At 42.4% G+C, this 25100-nt stretch overlaps 2 protein-coding genes across 2 annotated transcripts in view; one reads left to right on the plus strand and one right to left on the minus strand.

Annotated features, from left to right (window-relative positions):
- Window positions 1–25100, plus strand: part of si:dkey-82f1.1 (DENN domain-containing protein 2A) — a 43447-nt gene that overhangs the window by 2667 nt on the left and 15680 nt on the right. Inside the window, exons 2-3 of the mRNA XM_041038673.1 lie at window positions 8678–9012; window positions 24121–24207. Coding sequence (XP_040894607.1) covers window positions 24122–24207 — 86 coding nt within the window. The 5' untranslated portion in view covers window positions 8678–9012; window position 24121. The remainder of the gene's footprint in view (window positions 1–8677; window positions 9013–24120; window positions 24208–25100) is intronic.
- adck2 (aarF domain containing kinase 2) lies at window positions 680–5697 on the minus strand. Its single transcript, XM_041038679.1, has 8 exons — window positions 4425–5697; window positions 4185–4331; window positions 3893–4021; window positions 3526–3621; window positions 3111–3389; window positions 2793–2921; window positions 2417–2470; window positions 680–1971 (listed from the first exon to the last, which is right to left on the minus strand). The coding sequence occupies exons 1-8, from the start codon at window positions 5304–5306 to the stop codon at window positions 1831–1833; spliced, it is 1857 nt and encodes a 618-aa protein (XP_040894613.1). The 5' UTR covers window positions 5307–5697; the 3' UTR covers window positions 680–1830.

Here is a 25100-nt window from a genome sequence, read left to right on the forward strand (position 1 = left end):
CATAGAACTGAGATCTGGCAACGCCGATAAGCGAGCGTGGACAAAGTTTCAACACACAAGCATCATTCCAAAAAACAGAGGCTGTTGTTGGCAGAACTTGACTTCCTCTGGTACAGTGGGGCGGGGAGTGTGCCGCCATAGCGCTGGCCCTGGAGGAATGTTCAGACTGAACCGTGCCACCCAGTGGCTGAATGAGAGTACTGCATCGCCACACACTGCTGCTGCTCTCAGTGCCAACGCTCCAAGACGTTCCGCTATCTCTCTCCACTTAATCTCTCTTTCTCTGTCACACACAGACACACAAAAACTCGCATCGTCACAATTAGTCCAGTTGCCTATTTTCGCAATAAATGAAAAAAAAAAAAGATGAGTATAAGTAAATGGTGAGATATTTTTAAAAACTATTTAATTCATTAAAAAAAGAGGAAAAAAGAAAACAACTTTTCTCTGGTTGTTGTGACTGTGACAGAATCTCGTCTTATACTGAGGTGATTGTGTTTGTCTATTAGAGATGTTTTTATTTCTTTTGTCATTATTATTATTATTATTATTATTATTATTGAAAAGATTTTTTTACGCAGTTGTCACCTCTCCCCTCCCTCCTTACTTGAACAGTGCTGCTCTGTCTGGGCTCTTGATGGCGATGAAAAAAAAAAATCAACAGTTTTGCAATAAAGGGTATGTGATGAGTTTTTTTGCACCAAAACCTCCTGATCTCACTCTTTCAGCCATGCTGACTGTTCTTCCTGATGACATTGACAGATTCGCGTCTCTTGTCTGTGTTTTTCATTGACAGATTTAATAAAATTGTAAATTAATGGAGTCCGTGCCCTTGATGTAGTGAATTTTCTACTTCAAAGTTTGGTCAGTTAACTTCACTGAAAGGGTTAGACTTATAAGTTACTTATAAGTGCTCACTAGAGGCAGCAAAGGAAAGAAAAGGCTCAGTTAGCATAGATTCCCTTTTTATTGATATGTGTTATTCATACAAGTGTTCCCACTATTTTGATGGAAAGACATGGGTCAGTTGTGAATACCTTTAGCTTCACAAGGCTTGAATGTAGTGTATAACAACAAATGTTACAGTACATTGTGATTCGCACTAAAACAAATATGGCTCATTAGACAACATTATCTAAGATGCAATACAAAATGGAGTGATAAAAGACATCCTGAGATCAATATTAGTCATTAAAAAGTAAAAATATGCTTTTGAGTATCAACTAGGGATCTTTGCACTACTTCCTTTTGTATCTTAAATCACTACAAATGGTCTCTGATGCTATCTGTGTGTCTGCCAATGTGTCTGGCTCATCCATTAGCACTCAATAAACGACAAGTGGTGCCTCATGTAAAGCGTACACGCTCTTATTCATTAGGCTCTGTTAGAGACGCCTTGAAGTTGATTTCAGTGAATGAAATGTTCATACTTCAACCAGAGAGTAGATGATACAATTCAAGAGAAACAGCAATGAAAGTGGAAATATCCACCGATGTAAAACTCAGTGAGGTATATATGGCATCAGCACTGTTGAAATGAAGTGATGAGACAATGATCTTGTGATCCACAGTGGAATCCTGCATTGTAGCCTTGAAGACACCTCATGATCATGGCATTAGGAAAATATACACATGTGCTACATCTATAGATGTACAATATCTATACATCATAGGGGTTGTTACCTGTATGTGTATCTACAAGTGCACTACAGATCAAGTACAGCTAATGTACTTCATCTGTTGATCTTCAGGTGTGTGTGTGTGTGTGTATGTGTGTGTGTGTGTGTGTGTGTGTGTGTGTGTGTGTGTGTGTGTGTGTGTATGTATCTATCAGAGCAGTGAGGCACAGTTCTTCAGCAGCAGGGGTTTGGCCAAATCCAAGATGTCCAAGTTCGGATCGAGTGACCTGCCTAGACCCTCCAGCACCATGATGGCAAACACAATTGAGGCAAAATTACTCTCCAGCTTCACCTAGAAAAACAATCAGTAAGAACATCACATCAGTTAGTGACAGCGTCTTTGTTCATGTGGCTATGACATTTGGTGCTCCTTCTGTCTCAAGTTCAGTGAGTTGGTGGTTAAAATTTTTAGGTTTAGTACAAAAAAAAGTGGCACCCTAGCAAGCAAGACCTTGTGAGTGACATGATTCAAACAAGAACATAATAATTTAATCATTTCTCTTGACATTTAATTTCTTCAAACTACAACTTTATGACAAATAATTCTGTTTACAGTAACAAGCAAAACTCAGGACTGCGTAGCTGACCGCTTACTTTTCAGGCTATTTTATTTGATAAAAATTGGTTTGGCTCAGTCTCAGTTGTTACCTGGTGCACTGAGACAACACACAACCGAAATTCTGTTCAGTGATGGCTGTTGTGTTATCCACAACGAATATTACTTGCTGATATTTTACCTTGTGTTTGATGAGCAAACCAAAGACTCTGGAGAGCAAGTCAGCCACTTGGATCTATAAACACAATAAAAACTCAGTCAACGAAATACATCAGTGGTAATCAGTGATCAGTATTTCCTACAATCACTGGCCACTGCCACCAGCGAATTACACATTTTGAACAGACGAATACCTCCAGCTGATGAATTGCTTATTATTATTATAATAACAATCATAGAATGATGGCAAAATTGTAAACACAATTTCTATTCTAATGTCTTCTACAACTGAAAATAGTAACATATTAACCATGACCATCATGGTATCCATCATCACGTGGCCCTGCATCAGAAACACAAACCAGACACAAAAAGAGAGCACAAATCGTGCTTAGTACCTTCCCCAGAGAGAGTGTACTGCTGAGGGCATGGTCAACCAACTGGGCCATCTCCTTCTTAAACTGTGGCACGTCTTGGCACTCATTGGCTCGAGCATGATGCAAAATCAACTCTGCTACTCGCTCACCCTGAAGACAGAAAATCAAAAGGAACAGTGGCAAACACAGTTAATCCAAGTTTCAAAATGTAATCACTAAGTAACTCTGAAGCTGTGCTTTCCTTCCTTACCTAACTTAAGTCTGGATGCTAATCAATACATTAAAAGATTTTTTTGAATGCATGTTCTCTATACAAAGGTATACCCTTTCCCTCATTACCTGCCGCTGCACCACAGCTGTGAAGACAGCCTTGAAGTTGGCAAGGTCATGGTCACTGAGCTGGGCTACGATGCCGGCGTCCAGCAACACCAGCTGGATAGGATACGGGTCTGGCCTGACACTGACAACCACCGTATCCCACAAATCAGTGAGGGTGGTCTTACCCTGGGACTCCCCTTTGATACCAGTACTGTCACTGGAACCAGCAAGAGGTCCCCGATATTGGACCAGAATGTTCCCAGGATGGAGATCCCCGTGGACAAAGTTGTCCACAAAGACCTGGAATTACAGATGGATACATGGAGACAGTGTTTGAGATACATCTAATCATGTGATAAAATTCAGTTAAATAGATAAATATCTTCTAGTATCAAGTATAGAAACAAACAGTTTTATTTCACATTATGTATCTCACCATTTTCAGCAGGGTGTCTACACCCATCCTGGCTATTCTCTGCTTCACCTCCTGAGGAATCTCGGAGCGTAGGTAGCTAGAAATGGGTTCACTCTCCTGAAAAAAAGGGCTGAATATAAATTTAAGAATGTTTGCCTCATTTATGAGGAAAGAAAAAGAATTCAACCGGAATAATTGAATATGTCCTAGAAATCACATTGTGTCACATAGGTTGAGTTTGCTTAAGTAGACAATAGTTTGATAGTTATAGAAGTAACCATTTGATATCCTGATGTGTCTCTTGATAGTATTGTGCACTTGGAACTCAGTTTATCACTCAATCATTCAGTCAGCGTTTTCCATAGCTTTGAAATATTTCTGTGCTCACTTCAAAAGTTTCCACTAAAATGGTCCTGGTGACAAATGGTCGTAAGGGAGTTGGGAACCTGACATAATCCACACCACGGAAATTATCCCGGAAACGCTCAATGTTCTTGGCCTCAAAACGGAGATCAATCTGAAATCAAAGTTCAGTCAGATCAGATATTAGACTCTATCAGCTTTTTTTTTATATGAGGTTGATTGTTTTCATGTTGTGAACTGAATTTTATGAAGACATGCAAATCAATTTATGTGTTATTTCACAAGTAAGAAAAGCACAAAGTCAAACAGCTTTCTACCTGTTTGGTCATGAGCTTCTCAAACTCCTCTACAATCTCATACAGACTGAGCCATTTGAGTCCAGGGAGACAGTGCAGGAGCCAACTGCCAGCTTTCATCAGCAAGAGGTCTATCTCCACCTGCCTCCTGACACCTGGATGGACCACCTTAAATACAGCAGGAACAATTGGATAAACAATCATGGAGGTGAGACTTGGATGGATGGATGTCACAGGCTACACTGCTAATGACAGACTGACCTTGATAGCCACAGGTATCAGACGCTCCTTCTCTGTGCTGCTCTCCTCATACTGACCATCTGGATAACTTTTCTCTTCATAGCCCTCCTCCTCCCTGCTCCCCCTCCAGAGCCCCCACAGGGAGCTCGCCACTCCCCTGAAACCTGGAATCTCCCAGGCTTCTAGCAAGTCTTCTCTCTCCATCTCCTCCACCAGCAACTGGAAGGCTGGGTCCTCCACCTGGTCTGCCTTGGCCCAGCCTCTGTACACCTGGGCCACACATCCCGAACCCACCGGCTCTTTGCTGTCAAAGATTAAAACCCTCTTCCAGGCCTCTCCAAAGGCCCTCCTGAGACATTGCTTGGTGTGGGCCCAGGAGTGCGGGCTCACCTTGACATGGAGCCTTGAGAAGCGTTCACAAAACTCCTGAGAGAAGATGTCCCGTCTGGTGCTAGCCCACTGTCCTAGCTTGATGAAAGTAGGACCAGAGGTCTCAGTTACCCACAGCAGAGCATCCAGCCAGCGAGACGCCCAACGAGTGGAAACCAGAGCCAAGGGGGAGAATAAGAGAAGAGGGCCAAATTTGAGGATCAGAACCAATGCACGGAGGCTAAGACGAAGGAAGAATATAACTTTGTGCACTTGGACTTTAGCTAGAGACTTTCTGTCAGCAGTCCGGGATGGAAGAGTGGCTTCCTGGCACCTGGCTGCACAAGATGTTGCATTCACTGCACCCCAACATAGCAGTGTAACCTTGGGTATCTGGGTTAAAACCTGCCCTCTTCTAGCAAAACATGCTCTGGAGTTCTGGATAAGTCTGACTCTGGCTAAGGAGCCTGCTTTCCTGAAGGTGTGTCTCAGGTTGAGAAGAACCGCCCTCGCTCCAAAGGCCATCATGGTCATTATGTCAAACGGCTGTTAGCTCAGTCCAGGAGGTGAACTGGTCCACAAAATCTTCAGTAAAGGATGACGGCAAACTCGGAGTAAACTGTGATCTCCATGTAAAATTCCACGAGTTTAAGGCGGGGGCTCCACCGTAAAAGAGTCAACATGTATTAATGCTACACTAAACTAGCTGCAAGAACATTTACTTATTTTACTACAAATTCATGGCGTTACTTTAACTTAAGCTCAGTGGCAGTTACATTAGTTTCCAGTATGCGATAGGAAACTGGATGGCCTCTTCTCCCGTGGGACATGTCATGGGCCAGCTGGCGTTACTGTACCGGCCAAAAATATCATCCATTTCCACTGAAAACAGGGCAATCTTAAAAACACTGCAGTGCCAGCCGCTTCACATCCGGGTTGCGACGTCACCGACGAGGTCACGTGGCTTCGTCTTAAAGGCGAACAACGAAAATCACAAACATTTGTCGGTCGTTAATTAATCAGTACAGATGAAGTTTGTGTGTTCGCTTTGTGTGTTAAGTTTATCCATGTAAATGTTTGTCAGTGTTGTGTTGCGGTTTTTTTTGTACAAAAATTCAAGAAATGCCAACTTTCTCAAGCTAACTTACCAAGTGACGGCTCAAGGTACCAACTCAGGGAGCACACGGACTCAGCTGAATGCATTTCTCACTACAAGGTATGTTCAAAGCTTTTCTTACCATCACATACCATCAAAAACAAAAACTCTGACTCATAATTCAAGTTCATTCATTTCCAGTATACGTCTTAGAGTCACTGCAGAGATATTAAATGCCCTACAGGTGGAGACATGTCACACATTACTCTCGGCCCTCGGCCCCTTCGTCCTCTCCTCCTCCTTTCTTCTCCTACCAGAAGGAAAGGAAGGGTCAAGAAAGAAGGGTGCAAAAATAAAAAGAAACACCGAGACGGTTGTTGTTGGCTTATAGTGCAACCGCTAACATTAACAGTGCCTTTCCAGTGAGCCAGCATGTACAATATCAAGACCCCAAAGGTGGCTAATCTAAATGGAATAGAGCCTTCATTAATGTTGTTAATTACACCTGTGACAAGTAGTTGGTCAGAAAAGCGTTCCCCACGGAGTTTGTCTCCTTTAGACATAAGCTAATTACTTAGTCACTTTGGTTCTCCTCACCAGGTTTTTGATGGACACTGCTTAAAACAATCTGTCAATTATCAGAATAGTTGTCAGCTCATTTTCTTTCTATCGAACAATCATATCCCAATAAATTGGGAAAAATTAATGTAGCAACAACATCATTTTCTTGCTAGTCGTTGATCAGTTGTTGATGGCAATGGAACTGGGCAGAGCAGGGACTTCAGTATGTGGTTTGGGCATAAATGGAAGTGGCATTAAAAAGCACTTCCTGATAGGATACTCTGCTTTCCTGAACAAAGTTCCAAAGAGATGACTTAAAGGCTGCTTTATGATTTTTCTGCAGTATTGGTATGGCAGGCAAAATCTGTTTCTGGGTCATGAAGGAAAGGAGGAGGCAGACAACAAAACACACCCTGGGTTTGATTTCATTGCCATTTCCTCTGCTTAAACCAGAGGTTTTTCCAAACAGCCTACTATGCACCATCAAGGACTGAGAACTTGTCCTAGTCATGTTCCCAGTCACGGTGTGTGTCCCCTGGACAGTGGGATCAGTACACTCCCAGGATCCCAGCTGTAGGCCTGATAGAGGACTCAGCAACACAATAAGGTGGGATAAACGCCAAACAGATGTTACTAGCCCCCGCCTCCCACCCTGTTCCCCTTACAGCTATTGATGGACAAGCCAGGCTTTTTAGATCTCTCTTGCATTTCAAAGGCGAGGTCAGGGTTTGGGCTCAGAGGTCAGCAGGATGGTTGCTCTGCTGAGGTGATGCTGTTAGACACTTTATCAAGGCTGCTCACTGACATGATTGGAGGAATGCAAGTCAGGCCCCTTTGTATGCTCTTGTATGGAGATACTTTACCATTTTGCACTTCCGAAAATTGAGGTTAAATTAGAATGTAACCTGGATCCCTGATCATGTGTACAGTATTTATGCATGTGCCTATTGGTGCTGGTTTTGTCTGCATATTAAATGTGTACAGTAAATAACATTAAACCCCACTGTTTCCAATGTACTCCATAAATGTACTCATTTACTCTTAAGAGCTTCAAAGTAAGGTCAAAACATTCTCTACACTTTTCTGAAATAGGTTATAGTACACTTACAGGTAACACTGGTTAAACTGGTGGCTATTGAAATGCGTAAGATATGCGTTTATTACTATTCATGATATCTGCCAAATACTTTATTTATTAATTTATTAATTACTTGTGAAAAGTGTCCATCCAACTAAAACCCAAGTTGGTGTCTCGAAATGTTTTGTTTGTCCAGCAGTTCTAAATCAGATATTCTGTTTTCTATCAGTGATGTTTGGCTTTTTTTTTACTTAAAAAACTTAGGCATCATTTGATACTTATATTTCTGTGTGGCATATTTTCAATATGAAGATTTCAGACTTTGAGCACAGTTTGCCTTCCCAGCATATGTTTATAATAATGGACTCACCAATGAGGGTCTGTGGGGTTGAACAGGTTAATTATTAATCACACTGGCCATCAGTATGCATGTCCAGCCTTGTTTCCTGCTCTCACACTTTCTTTTAACACTCTTTTCACAGGACCATTGAGTTATTTTCCAACCCTGGGCCTGATTGCAAGCTGGACTCCCCAGTTTGTATTTTACCATTGAGAAGAGGTCAGCGGCAATCAACCCAAACACTGCCAAACCATTTTCTGTCTGTGAACACTCACAGACCACCACACACAATGTTTAGCACACACCACTTATGCTTCTGCACTACTTGTTGTTGTTGCTCTTGAATGGCACATGTGAACCAGTAAACCAAATCTTGAAAAGATAACATAGATGAACATGTTGTCCCCTCACTGAGATAGGAAGAGTGGCCCTTGGGCTCCTTTAATTAGCTCCCGGTGGAGGCTGTTATTTATGTATTCAGTTGTGCTCAGCTTTGCCCCTTCCTGCTCCATTCCTTGTGTTTCTTTTTTGAGCAGGACACTTGGTTTCCCCAGCAACTAGGGCTCCAATCGCCCGGCCAGCTGCAGATTAGTTCAGCAGTGGGGGGTTTAGGTGGGTGGGAGGGGGTGTGGAGGGGTGTGATGATGGAAAATGGAGAGGGAGGAGAGAGAGAAGGGAGAAGGAGGGAGGAAGGGAAAAGGGGAGGGGGGTAGCATGAGGGAAGGAGGGGTGGGAAAAGTTTGAGAAGGGAAGAGAGAAAGAGAAGGAGCCATCATCATTCAGAGATAGGAGTCAGAGTGAGTGAGTGAGTGTGTGTGTGTGTGTGTGAGCTGAGAGCGGAGAAAGAGCTGTAAACATTTTACCCTGGAGTAGGCTGGACGGGAGGAGGGATTTCCCTGACTTTGTACCTTTTTCAAACTTTTTGTGCACTCGGAGCTGTACTCTGTCTTTTCTCTGTGTGTACAGGCAGGGACTATGCTAAGTGAGAGAAGTGGTAGGCAGGAGTAAGGGTGTAAAAACCAAAGAAAAGAGAGAGAGGCAGAAAGGCAAACTTCTCCGGAGGAAAGGAACCATGCAAGTGGATGCTGTCTTCAGTGGGGTCAGGTTACGCAAAATGAGAAACTACTCCAAGAGCACTTCATCAGGGCTCACCCAGCTCAGAAAGGTAATGTGAAGAGTGTTCGTGAGTGACAGCATGTGTGTTTGCATGGTTTTCGCTTTTTTTCTCTCAAAAGCAAAGTTAGTAAAGTTGTAGTAAAAATTGTGATTTCTTTGTATACAGTATATTGGACACATTGTTATTGAATTGATATACATTTTTATCATTTATAGAAATGAATCAACTGAACCCAAGTGGCCTGTTCAGTCTGAAAACCATTTGTTTAGCTTTAGGATCCATTTTAATGCACCTCACATATTGTCTGCAGTCGAAATGTACATGCTGTACATGTGTCAGCATACATGTGTGTGTCAGTGTACAGAATGTACATTTTTACTCATTTAAAGCATAGTGGATGGTAAACGTTGTAAACGTTAGGATGTGGTTTTGTCTCTGTTTACTTGAGCCATATTTTGTTCTGGAGTGCTGTGGCTCCAGGTAAAGTATGCCTGAGTGTTGCTCAAGTAGCCAGTCTCAAACTGTCTGCACTAAGTCCATTACTGCTGCCCACGAGAGACTCATCTGTACCTCACTGAAGTATGTGAGCACACGTGAGCACAAATGCACACACATGCACGCTCTGGTTGTCGGTTTTCATCAGCTTGTTAAAGGAAAACAAAGTGTAGATAGATGGTTTGGTGACCATTTGGAAAAACAATCTAAGTGCACACTCAAACCTTCAGATTCCAAACCGGCTTGTTGAGGGGGAGCAGGAGAAAAGAGAGGAGAGGATAAGTGAGATGAGCATTCTTTGCTGTGAACAAAGGCACCTCTTCAAGGGCCTGTATTGTTATGAGGAGGCAGGCAGGGGTGGAAACCTCCCCAGGGAGGACAGAGGGGTTCAGCTTCAGGTGCCTCCAAAAAGTCAGCTTTCCAGTGATTAGGAAAAACATTTTGTTTGCAGACTCATGACCAGGCATCATTGAGACTGTGCAGTTGGGTTTGAATTGTAATATATAGTACCTGAGACCCTGCAACTCATACAGGTGTCAAAAGTTTCATGAATGACAATTGATCTAATGTAGTGATTCAACTCGTGGCCACTACGTCCAGGTTTTTATGTTTTCTCATTTAACCAACTCCTGCCTTGAAAATACTCTGATGCACAGAAACTGGTCCATTTTGAATTTCTAGACAAATTATACATTTTGGAATATATAAGCAAATTAGACAATTAGCATGAGCAGCGACAGCCACAGTGACAGTGACGAACACAGAAAGCAGTGCTATGTAGAGAATCAGTCTTTATCAGCAGATGAATTAATGAAAAAGACTTCACAGGATTGGCCCCCATTGTTTGATTGCCAAGTGTTTAGAGGAAACAGCTGTAAGAAGCACAATGACGATTAATTAACAAAGACACCACCAAAAATTGAAAAAGGCGAATCTGATAAATTATTGTTGAAATCAAACTTACTATGAGAAGTTAATATGTTCCAGAAGAAATAAAAAGGGTAATGATTCAAGTCTTTTACTCGCTAAGTAGTCTGTTAAATTCCCCATGTGGAGTTTCATTGTAAACAAACACAACTTTGTTTATATTTCTCAACAGAACACACCCTCAAGGGCTAAGACACATCTTGAATGCATTTCCTACCTTGTAAACTTTTGCAAATGTTATTTTCATGTTTGGTAATATTGTGAAACGTGCAAGACCAACTTTGTGTTCTCTTAATTGGTATAGTGTTACCACAGTGCCACCTACTGATAATATGTGGAACTGTGTGGTTATAAAGGTAAATGCAGTATTATTTACCAGCATATTTAGTTCTGTATATGCATGCCACAAGCACATTCAGAAGAAAAATGTCACGCCTGTGCTTCTGGCATGCACATACAGTTTGTCTTCAGTGTAAATGTTGGTAGAATTCGTGATACAAACAATATACAAATAAAACAATATTCATCGCTCTACAGTGCCACTAGTGGTCAGAAACTCTGGAGGCACCTTTAAATTTGATGCACATCCATTCAACTGTGTATATGTGCTGTGAATCAACCAGGTCTTTTTATGAGAGATAGCGGAGAGATGCTCTGTTGCATGCGGTACCATAGTGTGCAACAGGAATGGCTGCTATGTCTTCTAAGCACTGACCCTTAAGAGATGGTTATCAATCAGCCAGCATAATCCACCTCAGCAGCTTTCTCAGGCCTTTGAGTTCGGCCTGTTTTGGGTTAATTGTTAACTGTAAGAACGAGATCCACTGAAACATTTGATTTAATCTTCTTGATTGAAGTAGCAGCTGAAGTTTTTCTTTGATTTTTGGAATAACTTTCTGTTAAGCCTCTTAAACTCAGTTTTATTTTCATATTGGCGTAAATGAACAGCTTTAGCAGGTCAATAGGAGTTTTACCGAGCACAAATCAACATTCCTCCTCTCTTTCTCCTGTTTCTGTCTACTCTGGCGTTGTATTTACTTAACTCAGTAAGTTTGAGAGTTTATTGAATTAAGACTGGCTGACTTTCCGGCAGGCGCTGTGGACAGGTTTATAGAGTTTGAGATAAAGAGACAGGGACTGACTGTCTGCTGGTCAGCAAGGTTGAATTAAGTGGGCTGCAATCTTGAGAATGGGCTCTGGTGTGGAGTCATTGTGTGTGTGTGTGTGTGTGCGTTTGTGTGTGTCTGTTACCAATGTTACTATCACACACACAGAGGTCTGTCAGATTGGGTTGTTTACATTCTGAGTCAGGGGCAGAGGCTAACTGTCTGCATGGCTGTGAAAGACAATGTGCTCTGTGGTGGAAAAGTGGGTTTTTGTGACCCTTAGATTCATCAGTCAGAATTTTCACGCTCTCAGTGCCTCAGTCTTCCTCTTTCAGTGATTCATTTTGCTGTCAGACACGCACTCATTCATTCTCAGGGTATTTTTCTCTAATTGCACATTTCCCTCTGTTTCCCTGACTCATTTTCTTTCTTTTTTGTCCTTCACGCCAATATATTCACACACTCCTTCATGGCATTTTCACTCAGTGCCCATCCATCTTCTCACTCTCAGTGACTCATGATTTCTCCCATGCACACAACATAAACACATCTCCACATGTCAACACATGCAACACACGAGGTCTCAAATCCACTCACTGGAGGTTAAGAGAATGTTTCATCAGTACGCATCAACTCTGCTTTTTAAGGGGAAAAGAATCAAATCTCCTGAAAACTCAAACACCAGATGTTTTGTATCGTGACAAGTCTGTCATCTATCACAAGTGAATCAGCTTGTTTTTTTTTTTTTCTTGGAAGAATGCTGAAGCGGAGAAATCAGTTTTGATGATGGGTATGAGTCACTAGAGTCCAAATTCATCCAGAAAAACACTGTTTAGCTTCACAGTGACGCTACTGGCTGAAATTACAAGAAAGTTAACTATTGGATGCCTGTTTTACATCTGGACACATTTACATCCACTTCTTACACACTTATGCACATTTGTGAGTGTATGTGTATGAGTATGTGTAGCTCGTGAATGTATATGTACAGTTGTCTGCATACATGATACTGTTGTCATGTGATTTTTCATGGTTTAACTTCCTCAGCTGGTTGGTAACAAACAAGGACTGCACATCTGTGCATGCATGTGTGTTTGTGTGTGTGTTTCTGTATGTTTGTTAGCAGATGCGTGACCATTGACATCTGTCTTCTCCATTCTTTTCTGCTCCGAAAAGTGACAGCAGGGCTTTAGGAGCTTACAGCCCGTCCACCCCTCCTCTTACAGGAACTGGCTTTTGACAGGCACTCTGCAGGGCGGCCTGCAACTTAAAGACCCCACTGAGCCAATCTCCTGACGCCCCCGAGCCGCTGTTGTTACCACGGTGACATGCTCAGAAAAAAATGTGTCCTGTGGTGATGGTGAAAGAATTCTTCTTGTTTCAAAGATGTGGCGGGGGGTATTGTCTGTGATGTTGGTAGATGGCCATGGGTGTACCCATGATCAAAACACCCCTAATCCCCCCCCCCAACACACATACACAGATGCATGGATAATGCATACCATCTTAGACACCCATAACCCTGTCCTTTAAGAGTCAAACCAACACACATACATACATGCACGCAGAGATAATGCATACCATCACATTGGATACTGGAGACATTTATCCAGTTGGCAGCTGGCCATGTTTTTTTCATTAGATGCACCCTTAACCCCAACACCCCAACACACACACACGTACACACAGTCTTTCTCAAACAGCCTGTCGCTTGCAAGCTGTTACTCTGTCTGGCAGCTTCACTCTGCTATGTCTGAGTTGTGTTAAAAAGAAATTGGACCATGGCTTGGGGGAAAATGGTCACTGCGACTCTAATTGGGACATTTAGCGAGACATGGCAGGCTGAATCCCCGTCCTGCTGCGTTGATTACACTGACTACAGTACAGAATGTGAATCTAGCAGGTTGCAGCCATGAAAGAGGCGTGTTTTGATGGCACGCTGTTAGATGAAACTCGAACACATACATAAAAATATAGGCCTGAACACACGGTACTTGGCCACACATACTCGGACATCCACTGACATACTGTACTTGCACATGAACATGCATTTACCATTTGCTTTACATCCCCAGCTTGGAAAAAGAACTTACATGTGGGGAAGGCTGCCATCTGGAAAGGAATGTGTCCATCTGGGTTCAAAGTGTAACTCTAATGTGGCTGTTCAGCTCGTTGATTTAGGCTCGGGTTGCCATGTTATGATGAGCATTCCAAGCAAAATGGGTAAAGGTTACCGCATGCTTTGTTAGTTTGGTTGTGTGCTGCTCAGCTGTGTAACATTTGAGATGGAAAAACTCAGACGACGACCTTCGAATCATTTAAGTTCCAGTCCTCTTCTCTTCTCTTCTCTTCTCTTCTCTTCTCTTCTCTTCTCTTCTCTTCTCTTTTTGTCGGAGCCATCACTAAGAATGAGAAGAATGTTGTTTACCTGTCAATTTAGGGATCCACTCTATATTGAGAATTAAAACAATGTCTGGAGGTTCATCCAAGTGTAACAACTTAATGAGTATATACTCCAGACACACTGCAGACACAGAGGAGCTTTGATCACACCAAATCATATCTAAACACTGTCTTGTTAAGTTCTTGAGCTGGGAAAGTAGTAGTTTTCTATGTCTCTGTCTCCAGTGTAATGATGGCTACAATAATCTTATCCTTCATTATACTCCTATGTAGTTGTGTAGTTGTATCCCCTGAACTTGGTGTCAATATTACAATCAGTCTTTTCCGTATAAATAAAATCTAAGTGACATTTATATGTCATAAAGATATAAATATGTTGGGATTTTTTTAGCCTGATCAAACCAAGTTAAAAATCTTGATACCGTAACTTGTTATATGCATTCAATTTTGATTGACAAAAAGAAAAAAAATAATCAAAAGATTAAATTTACGATGTTAGTTGTTGGTTAACATTTTCAGCACCTCATGAATGTGAGAAAGCAAGTTAAAGCACTTTTTCTAGATCAGATATCACAAAGTGCTTCACAACAAAAGTCTACAGCAACAGACATAAAATAGAGACACGATATAAGAATGCAAAAAACATAAATCAAAAAACACATTAGATGGTGTGCACAACCTGCTCACTCATTGTTCCTCTCCCTGCATTTGGTTTAGTCTTTGCTATTTGCCATGTGTTGAGTACAATTTGTCCTGAGGTTCCTGAGGAGATGATGATGGAAACGCACATCTTTAGATAAGTTTGGTTTGGCTCGCTTCAGCTGTGCGAAACACCCCTCTCCATTTCACTTGGTTTTTTGTCCACTGGCGGTCTTGGCCCTGGCTCACAGTTGTCGGTCACGGGGTGTGTAGAGGTCAAAAACGTCAGCTCTGACTCTGACTCTGGAGTTTATACTCCGGAAGAGCACTTTCCCAAGCTCTCGCCTTGTTTGGCTCCCGCGGGGATTGGCGGGTGAATTATAAAAATCTGTTTCTATGCAGGCATGCAGAGGAGCAGGGGAGCAGGGATGGGATGGGGGAGCTCTGGTGGGAATTCACAAGTGGAACCCTTAAAATGTGAAGGGGGGAAAAACAGGAAGGAGAAGGAGAGGATTTTGGCGTTGGAGCTCAGCTCAGAGACCTTGGCTTGGAGAAGAAATTTGATCTGGGGCCTAGAGAATAATGTTAGTGTGCTAAAGAAGCCAGGTTATTGTTGAAAGGATCTGTAGGTCCACTCACTGCTGCACATTCACTGTGGCTGAGCCTGTTTTAGAGAGGAGAGGTTTTGCCATTATTCTCAGGAATCCCACGTTGTGTGTCAGCACAATGTAATATCAGATAGCTGTAAATACTGCTCACTGCAGGGAGCAGTATTATCTCTGTGAATGGTGGTGTATTCAATGACACTTCCTCACGTGTCTGTAAGACCCAGGCCTTTTGGGTGTTGTTAACAGCGGAGACAGTTATTGCAGAGGTGTAAGACATGACTTGTCTGTCTCCTGTGTTTACGGGTGTGGTGAAATGCAATACAGCTGTGGTTGCAGACGACAGATGGCGTGTGCGTCTATCACCTGGCATATTACCTGTGGCTGTTTGTAAATTACCTCATCCATTGAAATTCATCACTACCTGCCAAACAGCAAGGCTCATTGCCAGGAAGAGCTCCATGGCTTCTTTTGTTTGGCGAGCTTTCCTGTCAGTGGCCTTGTGTACTCTGTCAGTGATGATTTATGCTCGCTGCAGCCACAGTGCTCCAACCGCAGGTGCATCTACACCAAGGTCTTGTCTTTTACTGCTGGATAAACACATGGTGTGCTCTAATTTGTCTTTGAAGGAATAGAACTGAATACAGAAAATGTTAAAGGACTTGAAAAGACTTTTCATATTCACTATATCTTTATTGTCCAACAGGAGTAGATGGACGTTTATCTATGGCACAGCTCAAAAATAGGTAAAAGGCTCACAATACACATAGAAAAACAAGACTCAGAGTCTATAGCCACTTTAGTGAGTCTGTGCTTTGAACTAAATACAATAAATAAATAATGTCAACATGCTAACATGCTCATAATAACAGTGCTAATGACAGGTAAGCTAAGAGGTACATTGTTTAAATATCGAATGGAAAAAGAGAACACAAGAGAGAAGTTTCAACTCTACTTACTTTAACCCTGCTTACTTTTTCACCACTGCACACCTGGCCTTTCACTGTGTGACTGTCGGATTTTCTGTTACAGAAAGTTGCAAAACTTGCCGATTCCACCATTGAAAACGTGGCTTCAGATGCTGTTAGACGATCCAGCAAGCACTTTTGTTTAAAGGAGACTGAGGCCTTTAGCAACACCAAATCCTTCGAGGCTAGCTGAAGATGGAGTGGTGTTTCAGCTGCAAATGTACCAAATGTGGATTTTGGATTTGACAGAGGCAGTGTTGGATGGGGTTTTGTGGGCCAAAGTGAGAACTGTTTAAAAGCGGGTTCCTGGGATGAGTTGGCATGGACCCCTGGTCTCTGGAGCCAACGGGGTAATTGGGAGCAGACTTGAGATGAGTCAGGAGCTCTGCTGATGGGAGCTTTCTTTCAGTGGGGAGGAGGGGCTGACATGTCTGTAGGAGGGAGTAGAAGGACAGATGCTCCACCTCTGCAAGGAGACGAAACATGACACCCTTTCCCAGATGGGGAGATAGAGAGAGATTTGTCTGCTCTGCCTCCAAGACAGATTCAACCTCCTCCACTTCTTTTTCTTCTCTCATTGGGATGATCTTGTCATTTTCTCTTGTAGAGAGGCTTCTCTTCTCTTTAGTGAGCAGGTTCAGGCCTCTTTGTATTTGTTGGTGATAGCTAAAAGCAGTTGTTGAGATGGAAGAATTCATTTATAATCCAATTTTCCACCAGGTCAGTCCAGGTTTTTGTTTTTTAAACTTCCTTGGGCTTAAAATCTTTTAAAATTATCCACTTAATTTTTGCCATATATCAGGCCAGCAGTGTCAAAGGCTCCAAATTTCTATTTCTAGAAGGGCTTATCACGCTGAAGACTTCAGTGCATCATTAGCCTGGAAGCCGCACCATTTGCAGTCAGTGGAACGTGGAATGGAAGCCACAAACTCCAAAGGGAAAAGAAGACCCCCCCCTATTAAAACCCTGTGGTTAAACTGTTACGGGATAGTCATTTGTAAACTCTGACAGGTGGAGCAAGTGAGAAGGACTTTTAGGAGGATTTTGCTGAGTTTGTCTGGAGTTTTCCTTCCGTTTGCTGCCATTTTGACCTTGTGGTAGTCAGAACTGTCCCATTTATCATCACTGAACTCAAGATCTTACTGTATTGGGTGAATTCGTAAGCAAGAAAACTTGCTGAGCAAAAGCCTGATGACTTCATTTCAGGAGGCACAGGAGGTCAGCCTTACCCCCACTTCCTGCAAGTCACATTACACTTCCTGTCCGTCTGTGTGCACAAACACAAACAAGAAAATAGCTATTCATTTCATACATAAGAAGCCTCCTAAATGGTGTGTCCCTTGGTTGTGCTGTGCACCATAATTACATCCACAGTGGCTTTCTATGTGGCCCTAATTATAATTAAGGTTTGTTTATACATTTTCTGAGGTAATATTTTGGCCCATTCTTCCAGCTCCCAGTGGGATAGTCTGTAGACACCCAGGCCCTCAGGAGTCTCAACTATAAACGACAACCACAATAACAAGAAATGCTAAATGTGTGGCGTTAGAAATACAACAATGGATACGTGTGTTATATTTAGAGTGGATTGATAAGTAAAAAAATATGCAGGGAGAAATTAATTGTTTGTGGTATCCCCCTTCCTGTATTCACGTCTGGTTCTGTGGCTATCCCAGTTTCAATGCCGTCTCACATCCATCCTCTCCTAACAATAGACAGAGCAGGGGGGAGAAGTGGAGGGGCAAGAGGACACAGCACAGCAGGGCAGGAGGACTATCAGTGGGTTTTGACAGGACACTTGGCAGCAGGATGGCTTGTACATGCACTGTATTTTGCTTGTCTTTTGCCCCTTAAGGCCAGCTGATAGGCATCTTTACCACTGTACATCATACAGCACAGATCCCTGTGGTGTGTGGTTGGATGTAGAACGGAAAGATAAGGAAAGCCAGTTGATAGCAAAGTAATGTGTGTGAAAGAATGAAAAAACAGAGAGATGAGATGAAGATGAGAGGGAGCTAAACATGGCATGAAGGCAAAGCGGATAAATTGAGCGAGAATGCAGCTTTCAGGCTTGTAACACACTTTCTGTCAGTCACATGCATGGGCAGATACATACACAGATACAGGCACACATAGTCATAGAGTTGGCCTGTTTGGCTCATGTCCAAGGGCTTGCTATGAAATCAGCTTGGGAAAGCAGCAGGGGCCCTGAACAGGACACAGAAACAGAAAGGGAGAGAAAAAGAGAGAGGGAGACTGCTGAGCCCAGATAAAATTCCATTGTTTATTTGCCCGACCCTCTCCTTCCCTCCTCCTCTCCATACATCCCTTCCTTTACCATCAGCCTTTCCTTTCCTACTTCACTGGGAAGCAGGCAAGGCCCCTCCAAAGCCTACAGGGTCAAGGCAGCATGTCAGTCATTGTGAAATCCCCATATTGTTCAAACCAAATACTTGATGTCAGATCTGGCAACCCCGCAGTGCTGCGCAAAAAATGTCTGTAAATGAATAATCACTGCTCCACATTCGCAGAGCATTGTAACGTTCAGTTTGACAGAGAAAGAGGGGCTGAGGATTAAAAACCAGTACCCCTCCGTCCTTGCTTCCTATCCTTCTCTCCCTCCTCCATCATACTTTTCTCCCCTCAACTCTAACACTGAATGGGAATGAAAGAGAGAGAATAAAAAGGGAGAAATTAAAGAGTGAAGGACGTGGAGCAAAAAAGCAGCCAAGTTTGCCATTCCAGAAAGAGCTGGCTAAATGTGTAGTGGTGCGTTAAATTGATTACAGGCGAGTTATTGGCACATACTACAGACAGCCACATCTTGTAGGGGATTGGGTCCTCAATTCAGCCTCGGCACAGAAAGAAAAAAGGAGAAAATACAGTATAGTACAATATATAATTCATGTTTTGAGCGATCATGTTCTCTCCTTGTCCAAGTTTTACATAAAACCTCATAAGGCTGAAGAGTGGTTTAGGGGCTGCCACGTTCTGGTTGCTTTCTGTATTTGACTCCATGTCCTGATAACTGTGAAATGCAGTGTGGGCTGTGAGCGACTTTGTCCTTTTTAGGTATTTTGAAATGACAGAGAGTAAAATAGAGCAGTGCAGGGAAGAACAAGCGAAGGACGGTGATGTCATGATGTTAGCTGTTTCTGCAGAGCTGGACAGAGGGATGGAGGGACAGAGGGATAGAGGGGAGGATGAAATCTTTATGAGAAGCAGCTGTTGGGGAGAGGCAGGCAGGCAGGCCTCCAGAGCGCCATAGCAGCAGCCAGCCAACAGCTCGCTGACAACAACCCGGAGGCCTGATAAAGTTAGCTCTGAAACACTGACAGCACCACCTGCATACAGTGTGATAAAGCTAGTTCAACTCCAACAGCAAAACTTTGTCCGATTATCACCAAATGTTAACACGTAGAGAGAATTTACAGCTTAACAAGCTCAAAGAGCTCAACAGCAAAGATACAAACCAAAAAACCCCACTGACAGTATCACTGTCTGAGTTGACATTGTGTACACTGCATTGCAATGCAGTCTGTGTGGAAGTGTGTGTCATCACATTGCCACTGAATGAGTCCAGGCTGATTCTTAGACCTGCCTTTATCAAACCAACATTGTGTGACTTCAGTATGAGAAAAAACAGTTAAGCCAAGAGTCATCTCTGAAAAGCCTGTGTGTGTGTAAGTGTGTGTGTGTGTGTAGCTGAGTAATCAGCGTGTGGGCTAAGTCTTTGTGAATCCAGGATTCATTTACAACTCCATGACTAGACCAAGGTCAAATAGTATTTAGTTTACACAGGGTGCCAGATGTGTGGAGCTTGGAGTCCATGTAGTGATGTGTTCTGTGGAGAAAGTTCCAGACCTGATGTCTGAGGACCCTAGGTCTGTAAGCCAATGGGAAAAGAGTTTGAGATGCCTAGGCGTGAGGTCTGACCGTTAAACTAATCACAATCATTCCAACCCAAACTCTCTAGACTGAAATGAGTATTTGCAAATGTTTCTTGTAGTCCCAAATTGGTCTCTTTAACTTTATGGTAACTTCCTCATTGTTTTCATACCAGGATCATGGCTCTACTCATTGCATTGTCAGTCAGCTTGATTGTTTATCCATCTGTCCATCTCTTCATCAGCTGGACTAAAACTTTGGCTCAGAGTAAATGGTGGAAATGTCATGTAAATTGACAAAAACATTCATGGTCCCTTAAGGATGAGTTTCAATGTGTTGATAATTTCCTGATTCCTTATCTTTTGCCACAAACAGGTCAAAATTTCCAATTCCAACACTTCAGTTCACCACTTTATTATGTCAGGGAAAACTCTGAAGCTCACTGAATGAATGAATGAATTTAGTTACCTTAGTTACCAGACAGCATGTCGTACTAACTAAATCATCTCAACTATAACTTGACCCTAGAACAGCATGGGCTTAATGGTCCGAAAATGCTGTGATGTTCTACAATAGCCACTGTACAGTGGATTAACCATTTTGATTCAGGTATAGCATGGTCCCTCTGGTGCTAACCTTAGGTCAAACTTTGCAAAGTGTCCCACTTATGGTAAAAATGTCAAAGTTGTCTCCATATTTTTTCCATTTAACATTGTTGTTTTCTGGTTGGTTGTGAGCTGCAACCCTGGCTATAGGCTTCTAGTCTTCTGGTAAAAATACTCCCTATTGATTCCTTCTCTCCACTTTCCACTGTAGTTTTCATTTTTAGAGAAAATGGTAACGCTCGCTAACTGAGATCCTATTGGCTATATTACAGCAACACAACACCATGCCTCAGCCATTAAGCATACACCAACAACAGCATCCCGCTGTAAGTGGTATATTTGGGTGCATGTTTATGAGAATCTGTCCATTGCCAGAAACCCAGTGTCCATCCGCTGATAGAAATCTCTTGCAGGGTTTGTTATGCAACTGATGCTTGGCTGTGATGCCCTGCCTCTGACCCAGACGGCTGCTATCTCTATCTAGTTAAGGCTTTAAGGCATTTAGGATTTTGTGCTGTTCACTGGGCATCAATCCTTTTTCATCTGAGGCCAAGACTGGAGGCTATCCTTTATGAAATATATTTGTGTAATGGTTTTTTTCAGGTAAATAAGCAGACAATAAAGTTTACAGGTGATTCCGGGAATAGATGGTAAAAAACAACTTAAACCTTGTGGTAAATTCTCAAAATGAAGTTGTATAAATATCTCTTTTAATATCAAACAGAACTATCGTGAGTCATCTCCATTCACACTTTCAGCTGCCATCTTCCTCACCGCACACTCATCGACACAGCCACTGATTAACAATACCACTTCCTTTGCCGCAGCATGCATGGCCTGTCACACCTCACAGGGCTAAGGCTGAAGGGGGCGGGGCAGGTAGAGGTCTTTTGGGTCGCTGTTTCCCATGATGTTTTTATTGGCCTCAGCAGATGGCTTCCCTCAGCCTCTGTATTGTTACGGTGGCCATCTTGCTCTGGGGGTTAGGGTTAACAATAGTTGCCAATAGCTTTAGGAGACAAAAGCTTTTGCTGCTCCTGAAAAGAGTGCCTTCAGTAACCAAATGCTGTAAAACTGGCAAAGCTGTCAGATTTACTGCATTTACGAGATGTGAAGACACCACTTCTTGTCAGGTTCAGGCGAGTGTTGGGAAGAACTCTTGTGTGTATGAGTCAAGTTTGAGGTATGTATTTGAGGTATTACTAGAATCTCCACTGTGCAGCACTTTTCTGTTTTGGCCTTGGGGTTCTAAACAATGCAGTAGGACAGCCTGCACTGTTTTCACAGCGCAACAGTATACTTATATTATTCTTTGCAATATCCACTTTCCTCTTTAGTTTTGACAACCCTTGTCTCCCCAACCCCCCTCTCCTCTTCGATTTGCTCCCTCCGTTCATATTTCCCATCTTTCCTCTCCCCCTGTGACATGCAACACCCTTCCCAACCCAGAAAAAAATTCAAAGGCTCTATACATTCTTCCACCCACCCCCCCTTTCCATGCAGGATTTCTGTTCTTCATTTCTGTTTTGGTTTTTAGTAACTAGAAAAGAATCAAGAGGGAGAGGAGGGAAAAAAAATCAGTTGATGTTTCCCCACAAACATGTGACCTCTGCTTGGCTCACAGCTGAAAATAATTTGGGCCTACAAGCCAGTGGATGGCTGACGCAAACCTTCCTCCTCCTTCTTTCTCCTCTCTCTGGGGGGGCTAGGCCTTGGACTGATTGGGGAAGGGGGGATAAAGACAAAGCAATGGAGGGCTGTACGTTGAGCTGTAAGCTAAATTAGAGACTAAAAGATGACGTATTGTACTTTTAGTCTACTTGTTGTCAGACGAGACCACAACCTTGCATAGTGTTTTGTTCTTTAATTCTGCAAGAAAACATCGCGCAAGCTCACAATCATCCCAAAACACTGGACCCAGAGGGCCAATTATGTTGTTAGCCCAGGAAAAGTTCAGCTATTTGGCTGCAATTTTTTGCATAATCGAAAGAATTTGTGTTTTTTTTCCCTGACTCGCCTCACTGCCAGTTGGGACAACAATTTGTGGAATTTGGCTGAATTGGGCTCACATTCCCTGCATAGTTGGGGGGCAAGGGAGAAACGTGTCAGGGTTAGCTAATGCTGGTTTATAGGTAGACGGATAGAGGGGGTTTGGGCCATGCAGTGCTCAGGAAATGTTTAACGGCCTACGAATACCCTAAAGTATCCCAGCACATCTGGTAGAAGTCACTCATACACACACACATTCATATGTTGGTCTGGAGTATGGGCTGTTTGGCTGGATGTGTAGGTCTATGTAGGTGTGTTTTTATATGAGGTTTTGCATGTGAGTATGTAGCCGGGTGGCAAAGCAATGTCTCTTTAAATTTACTTAAGAACAAATATGCAAATACCTGCCAACGGGAGTTAGTGCTGGCCTATCCTCTTCTCTTATGGTAACCACATCTGTGCCAAGCAGAGGCCAGGCCCTTCTGCTCCATGCCAGCCCTCCACCAGCGTTTATAGACCAAGTCATGAGCACTGCGCACCACCGGCTCTAATTTGATGTTACATACGGATAGTCTTGCTACACTCCAAGTGGATCTGGTTTCATTATACTCTGACAAATGGACCAAGTAATAACTTCAAACTGGCTGAGCATGTCCCCTCACACACGCCTTGGCACTACTTGTCCATAACAAAGAAGAGAGGGAAATGTGTAGTGCTGGAAAACACAACGTATTAGGGAAGTTAAGAGAAGAGAATCTGAAGTGCGAAAACAAAATGTTTGTTCAGTACTTGTCTTTCAGTTATTCCAGCAATGTGTTCCAGTGCAAAAAAGACTTGAATCACTGATTGATAACCTAAAAAAAGTTTAACTTTCCTGGCTTTAAGCTGCCACTTAGGCTTTCCTAATGGAGTTTAATTATATTACAAGATGGAGTTTTAATATTTTCCATAATTCCACATGGGTGCTGGAACCTAATATGTGTTTATGCCTGTTGGCTAGCCGTTGTTAAAGCTTTGTTTTCAGTTGTGTCCGCCAATTACTTGTCAAGTGGGGATTGGCATTTGGGGGGCTGCCATGCAACCCGTGAGGCCTGCTTCTCTGCTGCTTGGTTCAGAAACTAGTTTTGCAAGCCACAGAAATGAGAGGTTTGCTGCTATTCGGTAGTTTACATTCACACACTAGAGTTAGAAGTTTCCCGAAGGGAGTCCTGGGGAAGCAGTTCTTCTTTTGACCCATCCCTCATTTGTCAGTCTATATATCCTCCTATTTTTGTATATCATCTCCATATATTTAGTAAAAAAAAACATACAAGTTGTAATATGTTCAACTGTCTAAATTTATGGTCTGTAATACTTGTAAATGCTTTTCTTTGCACCTTCGTGACCTTTAAGCTCAAATATAAGTCTGGTTTGCCTTTGCATTCACCTGTGTTTCAACAGTCTCTTCATCCACACAGTGCACTCATGCCATTATATATGATAATAATATATTCTTCTAACTGACTGTCTCTTTCTTTATGTGACTGTGCAGGATGCCAGCTGCTAGCACCATGACCGGTGGGAGGGCCCTGCTGCTCTGTACAAACACTGACAACTGCATCTACCAATCAGTCAACGGGTAGGTGCTTCAAAAGCCAATTTAGCAATTTACTGTTTTTCTTATATAGTGTCTTGTAATAATGATTCAATTTTAACTTCAGTGCTTCAGTGCTTGTCAGTCAACATCCCACTGTCCTCTTCATTGAGGTACTTGTAGAAAACATTTAATATGTAGCATTATTGGATGTCAGTGTGTCACTGCCAAATGAGTTGTGCTCCTTCGTGATACAGATGGGACCGTCTTCTTCATGCCATTGAGTTTGCATACTGTATTTTACTTTCTGCTAAAATATTTACAACACTTGGAAGGAATTATCAGTACAAATAACTACCATCAGTGCTATATATGTCAAAAGCAAGCCTGTATGTATATAATAACTTTAGGAGAAAAGTAACTTACAAGTCCCAGAGACTATTGCAGTGAGAAGCATCCAGTTAAAAATGTTAACGCTGTCTTCCACATGCTGGGAAAGTTAAAGTTTGAGATTTGTAGAACATGTTGAATAACCGTTAGAACCTACAGATTTTCAGACTGTGGATCAATTCAGCACATATGATGCAAAGTCTTGCTTCCAAATGCTTAGATAATTGATGATTTTGTGGTCCTGGTTTCTGTCTTCTACATAGTAACAGTAATTGAGGCTTATGGGTACTGTAGTACTAAGTGTCATTTTGAACCTCATACTAACACTAAAAGCTAATACATACAAGATGTGACAAAAGCTGTGGCCCTGCAGTTCACATTTACTCTTCCATCTTATACCTCAACACATTCCCCACAGCATGTTGCTTGGGTGTGAGTTGCATTTTTCCCATAATCATTAAAAAATTCTGTATTGCTCTTAAGAAAGCTGGAGACGCCCTTTTTCCATTAGGGTCAGCACTATAACAATAGCAGGGCTAGAGAGCGGA

The sequence above is a fragment of the Toxotes jaculatrix genome, chromosome 5 (assembly GCF_017976425.1).
Source record: "Toxotes jaculatrix isolate fToxJac2 chromosome 5, fToxJac2.pri, whole genome shotgun sequence".
In the NCBI taxonomy this organism is placed as follows: Eukaryota; Metazoa; Chordata; class Actinopteri; family Toxotidae; genus Toxotes; species Toxotes jaculatrix.